Raw genomic sequence first — 14,713 nt, forward strand, 5'->3', positions numbered from 1 at the left:
TAATGTCTAATGGATTCTAGACGTCATGAAGAATTTTCCCCAGTGGGAAATTCCCCGTGAATTTCCCACTGGGGAAAATTCTTCATGACGTCTAGAATCCATTAGACATTACAATAGATTGGAATAGAATAGAATAGAATAGAATAGAAAATCACTTTATTGTCCTACAATGTGGAAATTCTGGCGTTACAGTTGCAAAAGTTTATAGCAGAAGTTGTCACACAATGTGGACCTTAGGAAGGTCTATAAAAATAACAAAATAAGTAAATAAATCAACAAATAAGTACTGTAATGTACAGTGTTTTTACAATGGGTTGGATTTTCTGTAATTGAACCTCCAGATGCATTTAAACTTCTCATAACTACAACGGTTTCCAAGTTTCCCCACATTATAGATCATAAAAAGTGACTTAATATTTACTTTGCCTAGCAAGTAGTTGCTTTCATTGAGCAGTAACTGCGTTCCTAACGTAGTTACTCAATTAATAGTAATTAATATCTATAAATGTTACTTTAAAAAAAGAGCTAAATAAGGACTATTCAGTATTAATGTACGCATATTTTGATAACCGATTAAAGGTATAGTGGATTTTTCCTGAAACGTAGAAATGCCTGCATTATTTTAGAATTACCTTCACTTGCACAATAGCTCCTCCCTGCTGCCTCCTCCAAAAATACACTCTGGACTTAACTCTCCTCTAAAGCTTTCCTCTTCATGTCATGACTTGTAAATAAAAAAAGGAGGGTAAAGTAGAAGGTTACATATTTGTTTCAACTTTTTCATACATTTATTAGCAAAGGTCTTTGGGAAAATTTAATCAGTCTATAGGGATTTATTTGTAAAATGCAGATGTTTTGCTTCTTCTTTTTCCTGTTGTACAGTCTGATTAGTGTAGATTGGCCCTGGAGTCTAAGGCTGTGTCCAAACATCCACCCTAACCCCTAAATCCCTTAATCACTATGTAGAACAGGAACTATATAATCTATACAGTATATATAATCTATATAACTATGTGGACTTTATAGTGAACTCAGTTACAGTAGCAGCCATTCAAAATGGTCCTTCCCTGTCAAACGCCAGCTTAATGACAGCCAACTTCACTGAATTACACGATAAAGCTTCTCTTTAGATGTTAATGTCCACAAATGATGACAGAAGGAATATTTTAGTACAAAGATTGATGTTTAAAAAGGAATCATAGGGGACCAGCCAAGGGCCCATAAAGAAAAATGGGGAAATTTTAAATGGCTCCTTCTGTAACTTACCGTTTGGACAGATGATCACTACTTTTTGCTCCCAGTTGGTCACGTAATTCCTCCTCCCCACATGGAGCCTGCGCCATCTTTGTTATTTTTCGCTGCTCACACTACCTGGTAGCGGCCCGCTGTCACAATAAATCCCAGGATGCTTTGCGGGGAGAGATCTCTCACAAAGCATTCTGGGATATATGATGATCACTACTTTTCATGATGCATTATTGGAAATTTCAACTCTACTACGTTTTCATCCACTAGACATTCGGAAACTCATTTAAAATGGCGTAACCAGTATATAATGCTGGTTATAGTTATTAGGCCAGACATTCCGATGAAGCCTCTATATTTTTTCCGACCCCTCAGTGTATATCGCTCCCTGCCCTGCCACCCATACGATAATGATATGGCTACGCCACAGAGATGTTTTCCTACATACAGTACAGACCAAAAGTTTGGACACACCTTCTCAGAGGCTACTTTATTTTCAGGTGTCCTCTGTCAGGTTTAATAAGTTGGATTTCTTGCCTTATAAATGCGGTTGGGACCATCAGTTGTGTTATGCAGAAGTCAGGTGGATACACAGCTGATAGTCCTACTGAATAGACTGTTAGAATCTGTATTATGGGGAGAAAAAAGCAGCTAAGTAAAGAAAAATTAGTGGCCATCATTGCTTTACGAAATGAAGGTCAGTCAGTCCGAAAAATGGTTTGATGAGTCCAAATTCAAGATCTTTGTTCCAACCATCGTGTCTTTGAGCGACGCAGAAAAGGTGAACGGATGAGGCAGTAATCAAAGCAAAAGGAGCAGAATATAAGACATTTTTTCAGTTATTTCACACTTTTTTTAAGTATATAATTCCAAGTTTTTTTAATTCATAGTTTTACTACCTTCAGTGTGAATCTTCAATTTTCATAGTCATGAAAATAAAGGAAACTCTTTGAATGAGAAAGTGTGTCAAGCTTTTGGTCTGTACTGTAAATATCTGGACTGATGCACTTTAAATATTCCAGAAATGATCGATCGAAATTGACCAAACTGAAAGGCTTCAATAGTTCTCCTCTAAGGTCACAACTGACGGCACCAGTAGTGATGAAGGCGTTCCTGTTACCATCACTCTATGAAGAGCTGAAACTGTCTAATTTATGCATTTCTTTAAAAGCAAGATCTTAAAACAAAGTTTAATTTGCTCATTTTTTAATATTGTGCTAAATAAATGTGTCTCCTTTTACTAAACGTGGATCATGTAGAGTTCACTTCCTTCATTATCAGGCTTAATCATGCCCCATCTTCTCCCTCTCTACCTCCATCTTTCAGTTTTTCCAGCATCTCAACCAGGAAGTTCTCTCCTTTCTGGTTGACATAAAGGAAACGAGTCTGATAATGAACGCGTGTTAAGAGCCAAAGCCGATGTTTCCTTCATTTTGTTCTGAACGTTTGCTGTGTTTCTGCAGTACGGGATGGGAGGCAGCGGAGGCTCCAAGGCTTCCTTCACCCCGTTTGTCGATCCCAGGGTGTACGGCACCTCTCCGACTGACGATGACGAGAAGAGCTCTGCTGCAGGTACGTTTCTCGTCCTCATTGGTTTCACCTCCCTTTCCTCCAGGGAGAAGATCCAGATGTCTTAGGATGCAGAAAATGATTAGTTTGGATTGTTCTAAAAGTCCTGAGGTCCATTAGAAAGAAAGGAAGATGTGACAAGAATGTCATTATTTTCTAAAGCTGTTAACATGTTTCCATCATCAGATGAATTATTGAAAGTCTTTCTGTTGTTGTGCTACAGCTCTGTTTGCCGACGAGCTGCTGAAACAGGAGCAGGAGCAGGCGAGGCTCAACGAGGCCAGGAAGATCTCTGTGGTCAACGTGAACCCGACCAACATCCGGCCGCACAGCGACACGCCCGAGATCCGAAAATACAAGAAGCGGTTCAACTCTGAGATCCTCTGCGCTGCTCTGTGGGGTGAGACGCCAGCGGACGCCTAGAGGACGCGTTAACATCTGTGTGGCTGCAGGAAGTCAAAGGTTTTTTTCTGTTTGTAGGAGTGAATCTGCTGGTGGGGACAGAGAACGGCCTGATGCTGCTGGACCGAAGCGGCCAGGGCAAAGTTTACAACCTGATCAATCGAAGGCGCTTCCAACAGATGGACGTTCTGGAGGGACTCAATGTTTTAGTCACCATCTCAGGTCAGTCTAAGACCCGAGGTCGATATGTTTAATACCAAACCTCCTTAGAGGACTGATTCTGCAGACACCCTCAGCTTAGATAGGAGAACCTGTCTACATGAGAAACTATAAAAATAGCTAATATCATCTTTATCAAAGAGGGAAAAAGAAAATCAAATATAGGGGAAAATATAGACTGTTCTGCTCAAATTAAACCGTAACTTTTACAGTCTACATTCAAAACAGGTTTTCTAATGTAAATTTGACTGACAGCCACGTCAGTATTCCTTTATCTCTAGTATCATTTTTTTATCTTTCTATAAATCTGCATGTTTCCTTTTCCCCATTTAGAGAAGATAAAGGATGTTTCTATGCTAACTTACATTATAGTTGGGACAGTATTCCCATTTTAAAACATGGCGGTGGCAGCATCATTCTGTGGTGTCTTTATCTGCAGCACTGATAGAGAAGCTGGTCAGAGTTGAGGAGAAGATGATTGTCAGACGCCTGTTAGACGCTCCAGAAAGCTAGTTACTTTCTACAGATTTAACAATTAGACTAAAAAAGCACAATAAATGCACCACTTTAGCATTTATACTGGATTTATCCATTTAAATGAATATCTCCAATGTTTTGTAATGAAATACTGTTGTATCCCTCATGGTCATGTGTTGTTTTGTGAACACACCCTTCTAGCTGTGTGTTAGAACAACAAATGAAAGTGTGATTTAAGCTCAATTCATGGTCAAAAAGATATTTCTGCACAGATATAGAATAAATTCAAGAATTTATTAATTAAAATATTATATTTCAACATGTCAGATTTAAATGCTAATGCACAGACACAACATAAATTATATCATTCATGCATAATCTGCAAATAGAAAAATACCATAGCATTAACAGACATTCAGTCTTGATGCAAAATCTTAAAATGATATCTAAGATGTAATTACCATAACAATGAAATTAATACATTTATATTACATGAACATCATCAGTTTAGCACTTTTGGCACATCTGTATTATTATGCTCCATTATCACATTAATTTTATTGTGATGGATTTGTATAATATGTTTTATTACATGATTTAGAGACTTTATTGACTTTATACTGACTATGCGATATAACTATGTTTTTTTAATTCTAAGTTAAAGTAATCTACTGATGCTATGCTATGCTATGCTATGCTATGCAAAGTGATGAATTTATCACAACATCATCATTGTTTGATGCTGTAGCACTCATATTGTTTACATTGTGATCGGTCTAACTAGGGAGTACCAATATGGCGGCCGGTGGCTTTACTTCAACCTGGTACTACAAACTGGCAATCAGCAAACCAGTGAATAAATAGAGATCATTGATTGGGACACACTCCCCAAACTACTCATACTGGTTACTTTGTTGCTCTATACTGACACCTGCTGGATCTTTAACACCATTGCATCAGACACACAGATTTGATTACTTCATATATACAGTAATTTATTTATTGTATGACATATTGTATTATTTTAGACCTCAATCAAAACGATTAAAGTGTGAAATATGTTTCATATATTCTAAATATACATCAAAGGTAAAGTAAAGGTTTTGTGGATGTGATGCTGCTTATTAAATTGCCATTGATACAGGAAGAATCTGGTATTTAGTTCATTCTGTTTTTATTTTTAAGGCAAGTCATGAAAAAGCTCTCTGAATATTCATGATGGTTGAGCAGTTCCCTGAACTCCTCCCTCTGCGTGCTGAGAGAATGGCCATCCTTGAAAATAAAACTTTAACACTGCCTGGTCCTTCCTGGAAGCTTGATACCTGCTGTGGTATTAAATCACCTGAGGCTCAGCATGTTTGTTTGATCCAGCCAGCTGCGCTTCACACAGATTCAGACAGATAGGATGGTTTCTGAGTCTCTACAGTCCTGTTGATGCCTCGCTCTAATGCGGAGCGTTGAGGAGAGGCTTTGATTTATTTATGACAGTTTAGTTGCACAAATGTGACATTTAACCTGTGAGAATAAATGGAGTCAATAAACCTGAGTCACTCCAAATGTATTTGGAGTCTGATCGATGAAGCTGGCAGAGAGGGAGGAAATACAAACCGATATCTTATTTTCTGTTGTTAAATTAAAATGTTAAATGTTTTCTTTTGTTTTCAAAATGTCTGAATGGGAAGAAGAAGTGATCCAGATGTGCTGCCTTATTAAAACAGTTTGGCTCCTCTGTAACATGTTAAACTGCCACTGTATTGATCGCATGACTTATTTCTTAAAGTGATACGCACACCGATATGGGGTTTTGCTCTGTGACTTCAATACCTGCACAAACTCATCAGTGTTGCCCAATCTGTCACTGCTCCTTTTTAAAGGATTCTTTGGTTATGTTTGAGTGATCAAATATAATGAGCATAACATAAAACACATGAACGTTGACTTTATATTAGTGTTTAAAACCTTCTGGGAATAATGTTTGTCCTAATTTTACAAATAACAGCTCAAAACATGTCAGCGTTTGCTGGTTTAGTCATTCAAAAAAAAGAAAATTAAAAACAATCCACTGGACTTTGTTTTCAAGTTTGAACAGGTTTTGCTTTCCATCCAGGAAGCTTTTTCAGTTCAATTCATTTTTTCAAATTGAAAAAGCTTCCTGGATGGGAAGCCAAACCTCTTGTAGCTTGCCTTATTCAACAGTAAACATAATATGACTGGAAATCCTAAAAAACAGCTGGAAACTCTTTCCCTAACTTTGCCAGACTTGTAATCTCTGTTTATTTGTTTTATTTAATGATCCCCATCAGTGTAGAGACTGCCCTCTTGAGGTACATTTTCAATTAGAAAACATCGCAATCAAAACATAAAACAAACCAAAGAAACAGAATTAAAAATTACAAATAATCAAAACATCAGCTCCTGTGTTGATCTACTTTTGAGTTGAGGTGATGAGATGTCCAAAGTTCTGGAAGGCTTAGTTTGGGTCTGATCTGGGTGATCTCTGTTCAGACGGCCTCGCCAGGAGGCCAGGTGGGTCCTTTGTTGCTTTCCTGATTTGTTGGTTTCCAAGGCCTTGCAAAAGTATTCACCCCCCTTGAACTTTTGGGTCTTTTACCAAATTCCGGGCTTCAAATATAAATATATAAAACTATTTATATGGAACAAAACAACAATTATTATGTGGAACACAATTTATTAAAAGTGTTAAACTTTTTTTTAAGAAATAAACTGCAAAAGTGGGTGTGCAAAATTACTCAGCCCCCTTGAGTTAATACTTTGTAGCGCTACCTTTTGCTGCGATTACAGATGGAAGTTGCTTGAGGTTTGCCTCTGCTGGTTTTGCACATTGAGAGACGGACATTTCTGTCCATCTTCCTGCAAAGCAGCTGCAGTTCAGTGAGGTTGCAGGGGGCAGTTGTGAACAGATGTTTTCAGTTCTTTCCACAGATCTCCATTGGATTCAGGTCTGGACTTGGACTAGGCCGTTCTAAGACCTGGATACGTTTATTTGTGAACCATTCCACTTTAGATGTAGCTTTATATTGTGGATCATTGTCGTGTTAGAAGATACATTTCAGTCTTAGGTCTTTTGCAGACTCCAACAGGTGATGGTTAATGAGGCATCTTGAAGCTAAAATGTATTGATGCTGCGTTGATTCTGTCTCACAGCATACTGACACCTGCTGGACATTTAAAGCCACTACAGGCAGTTCTTTTTTGAAAGACTAAACTGAATTGATTTGATGACCGAGTACAATGATATAATTTCAGTTGTTGTAGGTTATATTATACTATTTAATATAGTATGTTTAAATTGAAAATATCTTTGATATTTTTAGATGCAGCAATAAATGATGTAAGCAAATATTATGTGAAAATTTAGGGGGAAATGTGAATGAGGATGCTGGTGGATTAGGTTTTTAAAACAACTTTAAAACAACAAGTACAGTAAAAACAGTAAATACACTAAGAATCAATTTCAAATTACCTTTAATTCAGATAAGTTGATTAATAACTGAGAGGAAAAGGATGACACAAAGAGAAAATTAAAATAAAAACGCAAAGGCTGAAATAATCCTATTCCTTTTCAGCTGCTCCAAAAATTTAATTGAATTTAATTTTAATGATAAACTGCAAAAGATTAGAGATTTTTTTAGCAGGCACATCATGTTGACAAATTCGATTTTAAACACAGTTTAGTAAGTCAGTTAGTTAGAAACAACTCCTGTATCGGTCACATGACTTTTGACGACAGTGTTTTGCTCTATGGTTCTCCACGCATGCATTGAGGCATCGGTGGACCCATCATTACCAACAGGTTTTCTTCCAGAATGTTCCTGTATTTAGCTCCATTCATCTCTACATCAATTTGAACCATCTTCCCTGAACCTGCTGGGGAAAACAAGCCCAAATCATGATGCTTTGTTGCTTTTACACCAAACATAACGTTTTGTTGCCTAAAAGTTGCATTTTGAAAATGTTTCCCTTCCATTAAGGCCAGATTTATGCAGTATATGATTGTTTTCCTATGGATCCCTGCAGTTCATCCAGAGTGATCACAGGCACCAGTCTTCTCTTTGTTTGACTGGAAAGTTTAGAGAAACAGCCGGGTCTTTGTAGATTCACAGGGGTCTGATACTCCTTCCTTTTCAATATTATATTTTCAATATAATATTTTTGTTTCCCGAAAGTTTAAAACATCCAATTAATTTAATTCTACTTCATGATTATGTCCCACTTGTTGTTGATTCTTTACAAAGAATTACAACCTTATATCTTGAGATGAATAACTTTTCAACCACTGTTTAGACTGAGAGAGAATATTAGGTTCTTATTTGCTGCAGTCTGGTTCTGCCATAACCAGCCTGCCCAGTTAGTAGCTTTTGAGCAGTCTGGGAGTGAGATCTCCTGACCTGCAGAGAATCTCATTCAGGAGTTCCTCCCCAATAAGGTCTCTCTGTGGTCGCACAGCTAAAGAGAAAGAATAAGTCTGAATCAGAGCCTTTTATTTCACTCTAAATGTGAAGAGAAACATCTTTATTTGATCCAGATCTGCTGATCAGCTGAAAAACAAACCCCTATTTTCCTCTTCTGCAGGGAAGAAGAACAAGCTCCGAGTTTACTACCTGTCCTGGCTGAGGAACAGGATATTACACAACGACCCCGAGGTGGAGAAGAAGCAGGGCTGGATCACAGTGGGGGAGCTGGAGGGCTGTGTGCACTATAAAGTTGGTATGTTGTCAGCTTACAAAACCATCACACACAACTAGAGGGAGTTTTTTTTTATTGCTACTTTTATTGTTAATTATACTATTCAGGCATTTCTTTTTTCATTTCTGACATGTTTTTTTAAACTTTCCTGCAGTGAAATACGAGAGGATTAAATTCCTGGTGATTGCTCTGAAGAACTCAGTGGAAATCTACGCCTGGGCACCAAAACCTTATCATAAATTTATGGCCTTTAAGGTAAGAACAACAAGCTGTACGTGTTCAACTTATTTGTGTTGGAGACAAGACGTCACATTGCTACATATATTATATACAAGTATTTAGACAAGTTAAAAGTTTACCATCAACACACTCCACTAAACCACTAGGGGGAGCCAATCACTAAGTCAAGTAAACAGAACTTTCCTTTATTTTTGATCCAATGTTCCTGGAAATGTCTCTGCTGACAGTCTGGTCTCATTTGATTTAGTGGTTATTGTGATTCCTGGATTGTGGAGCGATTTTACATTTTTTTTGGTTTGCATCATCCTTGTTTTAATGGGGTTGTTGGCCTAGTGGTTAGAGCCTTGTGCTTGTGCTCTGAGAAGGTTACTAGTACCCGGGGCGATCCCCACGGCTGCCACTCTGGGTCTCTGAGCAAGAGCCTTAACCTCTCCAAACCCACCGGGTCGCCGGTGTTTCAGTTTTGAGAAAAACTCAGAATGCATGAAGGTTCCACCTGTAAAATGTTTACCACTATAGACATGTTAGACATCATTAGAAAGCTTAGATTATCAACAATTCAACCACCTAGTTCATTTTCTAGACACAGTGAGCACCAAAGCACAATGAACACAGATATAGCAGCATGTCAAAATGTAAACATGGCAAAGCAGCCACAAAAACATACCTGTGAAGGCATCCAGGAGCCGTTTTATAATTGCAATCTTCAATTGTTTAAACTCCATTCGGGTCCACAGATTAAAAGTAATCCAGCATATTCGTAATAAAAATATTCCATGATTAGAATATCCTCCATAACATCTGGTTGTTGACATCAAAAAAGTTAGCTGGTCATAACTAATGCTCAGTATCTTGTTAATATTTACTTCCTAATACTTATTTCCTGGGTTGTTAGCCCGAGATGTTTGGTATGATTCTTTACATCATCTTCTTATCTACAAGACAAAAGTGTCTACATCTTTGTATGACACGATTTGAACCAGATACAGTCCCTAAAATCTCACTTCCTGTCAACCAGTGATGTGTGATATTACGCCTCATAGAGTCCTGCTGTGAAACACACAGCTGTAGCTGGTTCGATGCATGCAGCTCCAAGCTGAGTGACACAGCGGTCCTAATTTCCTAAGTTTGGATGCTTATTTCGTTTTATTACAATGCCTAAGGCTGAAAAAAAGGCACTGGGGCTTATTTTAGCTTGAAAAGCAGCAGTTTCACTATCTTTTACTGATTTTTATGTTATTATAGATGTAGAAATTCTACATTTTGTTTCTGATTCTGAAAAAAAGTGGGGAATACTTGCTTTATAAATGTTTTGGGGCTATCAAAATGCTTCAGTTTCATTTTATGGGTCAAATAGTAAAGCAAAGCATAGTAAAAACATTTGGCACATTTGGAGACACTGCTGACACCCAAACTGTTGGAACTATTGTAGCTGAAATTTTTTGCATTTGTGGTTGACATGATGTAGAACAAAGGGAATACAATGAGACCTGCCTTTTCTCATGTATGTATTTATTACTGCTGTTCCAAAGAAGACCTATCATTTTCCAGAATAAACAGAAACAACTGTAAGTCATGTTTGAACCGATGCAGCTTGGTCTGTGTTCTACTAACCCAATTTTCATTTATATATTCGGAAACTACAGGGTGTTAGCTTTCAAATAATGTATTACACATGTAATTTGGGCTTAAAAATCCTAAGTTATTAGCTTTTGCATTGGGGTATGCAAAATAGGCGAGAATTACCCAAAATGAGGTGGATCTGCTCCCCAGGCGCCGCACAATGGCAGCCCACTGCTCCCCAAGGGTTAAAATGCAGAGGTAAACCTCTCCAGTGTGAGATCAATAAAGTTCAAATATGTTTTTGAAGCTAATTTTGTCACCTGTTGTTCACCGTACTTTCTCCTCTTGGATTTAAGGTGTGTTTTCTGACCAAGAGGTCAGAAAACACACCTCATCAGAAATGAGTTACAGAGAGATTCATGGTTAAAGCTCAGCAATTAAATGTCTTTATCCTTCTCTCTGTCTGTGTCAGTCTTTTACAGATCTTCAACATCGCCCCCTGCTGGTAGATTTAACCGTGGAAGAGGGCCAGCGGTTAAAGGTCATCTATGGCTCCACTGTTGGTTTCCATGTGATAGATGTGGACTCTGGAAACCCGTATGACATATACATCCCCTCACATGTAAGTAAGAGTGTGTCTGTGATCTGGTATTTTTATATTGTGGGGGAAATCAAATTTATTCCCACTTTAAGGACCTGATCTCAGTATTAAAAGCTTCATACAAGGATTTATTAAACTGTTCAACATTTTGGGATTTTATGTAAACTATTAGCACAAGTAATGGGAGGAAAATGATACATGACTTCTTTTATTATGGAGAAATGAAAGGAGCTAAATCTAAGACAATTCTGGAAGAAAATCTGTTAGAGATGGGAAAAGATTAGAGAGATTTGTTCCAGTATACTGAATACAGTATACTGAATATTTATGGAGTCAATTTTGTGCGATTGTTGTTGCCTGCAAAAAACAGTTTTTTAAATGGAGATTTGAAGAAAAGAAATGCTAACTAAATTTTCTATACATTTGATATTTTGAAATTTTTTTGTTAAAGGAAAGGTTTTTTTTTTTCTTTTTTTTTTTTTCTTTTTTTTTTTTTTTTTTTTTCTTCTTTTTTTTTTTTTTTTTTTTTAGATTTTTTATGTTTTTTTCTTCAAATATGTGTTTCTCAGATTGAGTTCTACATTCTATTCAAACCCACTTTTAAATTCTCTTCACTTCCAGCCCAGTATAAACGCTCGTTCATGACCAATAGCTGCTAACATCAATGCAGACCAGCAGAAATTCATCTTTGCTCTTCAAGGAAAGACCCCCGTAGTGTAGAGGATGTGACCTGGAAAAACATCTTGAAAAGAATAACAATTTTAAACCTTAATTTGAAAAAGAGAAATTTTACCAATAAAGCAAAATATTGTTTTGAAAAACTAAAATCTGTAAAAAAAAAAAAATAATAATAATAATAATTACAATGATACATTTCAGGAAGTAAAATTCAAAATTTGAGAAGATAAAATTTGAAATATAAAGTATGAGAAATGATTTTACAAAAATCTTAGAAAACAGCAAAGTTGCTCTTGCAACCTTTTTTTAATTAAAACATTTTTTCTAACTGATTTCTGATTGCCTTTCTTGTTTTTTTTAATTTTCAAAATCGAAAATGTGTTTTTTTACTTGCAACAATAAGGAATCAAAATTCCCTCCATAAAGATTCAACAAGACATCCAATTGTGTTTAGATCAAAGCATATTCATGTATTATGATGGTCTAGTCAAAGTCCAGAAGCTAAATCTAGCTTGTAATCAGTGGTGGGTAGATTACCCAACAATTTACCTGGAGTAAAAATGGTAATCCAATCAGTCACTCGGGGTAGATTTAAAACATACTTAGTGAAATAGATACTTAGTTCTGAGCACTGAGCTCATAAAATCAGATCTAATGTTTAAACGTTGTAATCAGACGGAGAAACATGTCCAAATTCTGCCATTTAAAAGAATTAAAACAGAATTAAAACAAAATAAACAAAGAACACCCTGGAAAAAGTGTAAACCTAGATAAGTCATTCTTTCTTGAATTGAGGAGATAAGTCAGACACTTTGCCAATGGAAAAAGAGTTTACATTTAAAATAAGAAAACAACTATTTCATTGCCTTATTTCGAGTGCATATTATCTAATTACCTTGTTTCAGCGTATAAATCCTCAGTCCATTGGAAAATCATCTTACTTACCTACTCAAATTGAGGGTAAATACACTTGATTTAAGACATTTTGACCTGTTTCTAGATCATTTTTGCAGTGCATGGTAAAATAACAAACTCACACAGAAGTTTCACATTTTTTTTTTTTTAAACCTATAAAAACCAAAATGTACAGTATGCAAGGCACATGTGAGGAAAACCATAACCTACCTCTAGTGATAACTAGCTTTTACTGTAAAACTCGTGGTGGATAGAAAAAAACAGAAACTTTATCTAAAAGTAGCAATACTCTCACTACAGTATTACCCAAACAAAAGTAAAAAGTTCTTGAAAGTACAACTTCTCCTAAAAGTATCTTTTTTTATCTTAAGAGAAAGGATTAAAAAAATTTCATCTCTAGATGTAAAGAGCTGATAGAGACCAACCTTAGAGGAGCTGTAGCTGGAACTGCAGTGAAAGGATGTCCCACAAACTGTTTATCAACTTTTAATCATCTTCAGACCTCATTGTCTTATTCATAAAAAAGAGATTTAAAAAAACAACATTTGGCTTTTTGTTGTTATTTTCTGCATTGATTTGCTTAAAATCCAAACCACACATTCTAAGCTTTGTTGCTATAAAGCAGCTAATGTTATTTCTAAGTTTGCTGAGGTTTTTTTTTACTTATCTCTTTATGCTATGAAATAAAAGATAAACTACAAATATAGAAATTAAAATGAGTTGTTTGCTAAAAGTAATAAATAATAATAGATTAGTACTGCTAGATCTGATTTAAAATGGGTCTTTAGAAGCTACTGGGTGTCTAAAGTTTAAATACAATGTAAAGTTTGCGCTGATGGATGAGGGTTTACTTTATTTATTAAAATCAGAGCGAAACACTGTGATTAATTGAACAAAGTTGACTCAGTGAGTAAAAGGATAATGTTTAATAATTCAGTTTCAGATTAACGAGCTGACAAACCCTGGATAGGGCGAATTAATATTCATGAAGAAGATGGATTGTCCACCGCAGTGTCTTTGATATTATTGTGAAGAAGCTCCAAAACCTCCTCTATTTATACTTCGTCTCAAACAACCTTTTTATATCCTTCAAGCTGGTCTCCATCAGTATTTCCCCAAAGTTCTTGGAGAGTTTAACTTTAAACTCTGATTTTCCATGCAGTGTCTGACTGTTTTCAGTCTGGAAAACCCCCTAAATCTAACCTACGAGTCATTCTGACCTATTTGCTGCTCCATCTCCAGTAATCTTATTCAAGCAGAAATCTAAAACGTTTAGGTGTTTGAGACAAAAAATAAGCAAGGAAAACAGCAAATGTCCAAAAAAGAAAAAGCTTAGAATATGTTTTTCTGACCCACATTGAAATAATAAATAAAAGTCTGGCTCCTTGACAGGAGAGATGACTTCAGAATTTTGCACAATTGTGCGTTTAAATAAATCTAACCGTATGTCAGGAAAAACATAACAACGAAATTGTCAGTGTCCTCCTCAAACCCTGGCAGGGTTTCAGTCAGACATGGATGCGAAATCGGAAACTGTAACCATAGGAACCGCCTCTCGTTGCTTTTTGGCACTCTTGATTCCTGCTATGCTCATGTCTGTTTCCATGGCTGGGAAGCAGGAGAACACAGCAGTTTAGTTTCCTCTGTCTCTGGTACCCTACAGATTCAGGGTCAGGTTACCCCACACGCCATCGTGGTCCTGCCCAAGACGGACGGCATGGAGATGCTGCTGTGCTACGAGGATGAGGGCGTCTACGTCAACACCTATGGGCGTATCACCAAAGACGTGGTGCTGCAGTGGGGCGAGATGCCCACATCTGTGGGTAAGTTGGCCCGGCAGTTCGCTGGATTCAGATTTTAACAAAACGCTTTGATGACCTTTTCGATGAGCTGTGGGTCAGTCCTGTTTGATTCTTTAAGATAATCATTATCTGATAGTAAAAGATGCAGAAACCAAAGTATGCATAGACCCTAATGCGGAGGACTTCAGTTGAGCGTTTGTAACGATGAGAACTAAGGTCTAATTCGCCAACTGTGCTGCAGATGTCTGTGACAAACCCTCACAGAGAAGCTGTGTTTATTCACATTAATTACACA

General features: G+C 36.8%; 1 protein-coding gene across 18 annotated transcripts in view; it reads left to right on the forward strand.

The window, feature by feature from the left end:
- The window catches only part of LOC107081813 (TRAF2 and NCK-interacting protein kinase-like), a 96,440-nt gene that overhangs the window by 77,973 nt on the left and 3,754 nt on the right, over nucleotides 1–14,713 (forward strand). For all 18 annotated transcript variants that reach the window (XM_015370080.1, XM_015370081.1, XM_015370082.1 and 15 more), the window contains 7 exons: nucleotides 2,709–2,817; nucleotides 3,038–3,214; nucleotides 3,295–3,438; nucleotides 8,506–8,640; nucleotides 8,774–8,874; nucleotides 10,895–11,044; nucleotides 14,280–14,439. In XM_015370080.1, the coding sequence (XP_015225566.1) occupies nucleotides 2,709–2,817; nucleotides 3,038–3,214; nucleotides 3,295–3,438; nucleotides 8,506–8,640; nucleotides 8,774–8,874; nucleotides 10,895–11,044; nucleotides 14,280–14,439 (976 nt within the window). The remainder of the gene's footprint in view (nucleotides 1–2,708; nucleotides 2,818–3,037; nucleotides 3,215–3,294; nucleotides 3,439–8,505; nucleotides 8,641–8,773; nucleotides 8,875–10,894; nucleotides 11,045–14,279; nucleotides 14,440–14,713) is intronic.

The sequence above is a fragment of the Cyprinodon variegatus genome, unplaced genomic scaffold (assembly GCF_000732505.1).
Source record: "Cyprinodon variegatus isolate N-32 unplaced genomic scaffold, C_variegatus-1.0 Scaffold41, whole genome shotgun sequence".
Lineage (NCBI taxonomy): Eukaryota > Metazoa > Chordata > Actinopteri > Cyprinodontiformes > Cyprinodontidae > Cyprinodon > Cyprinodon variegatus.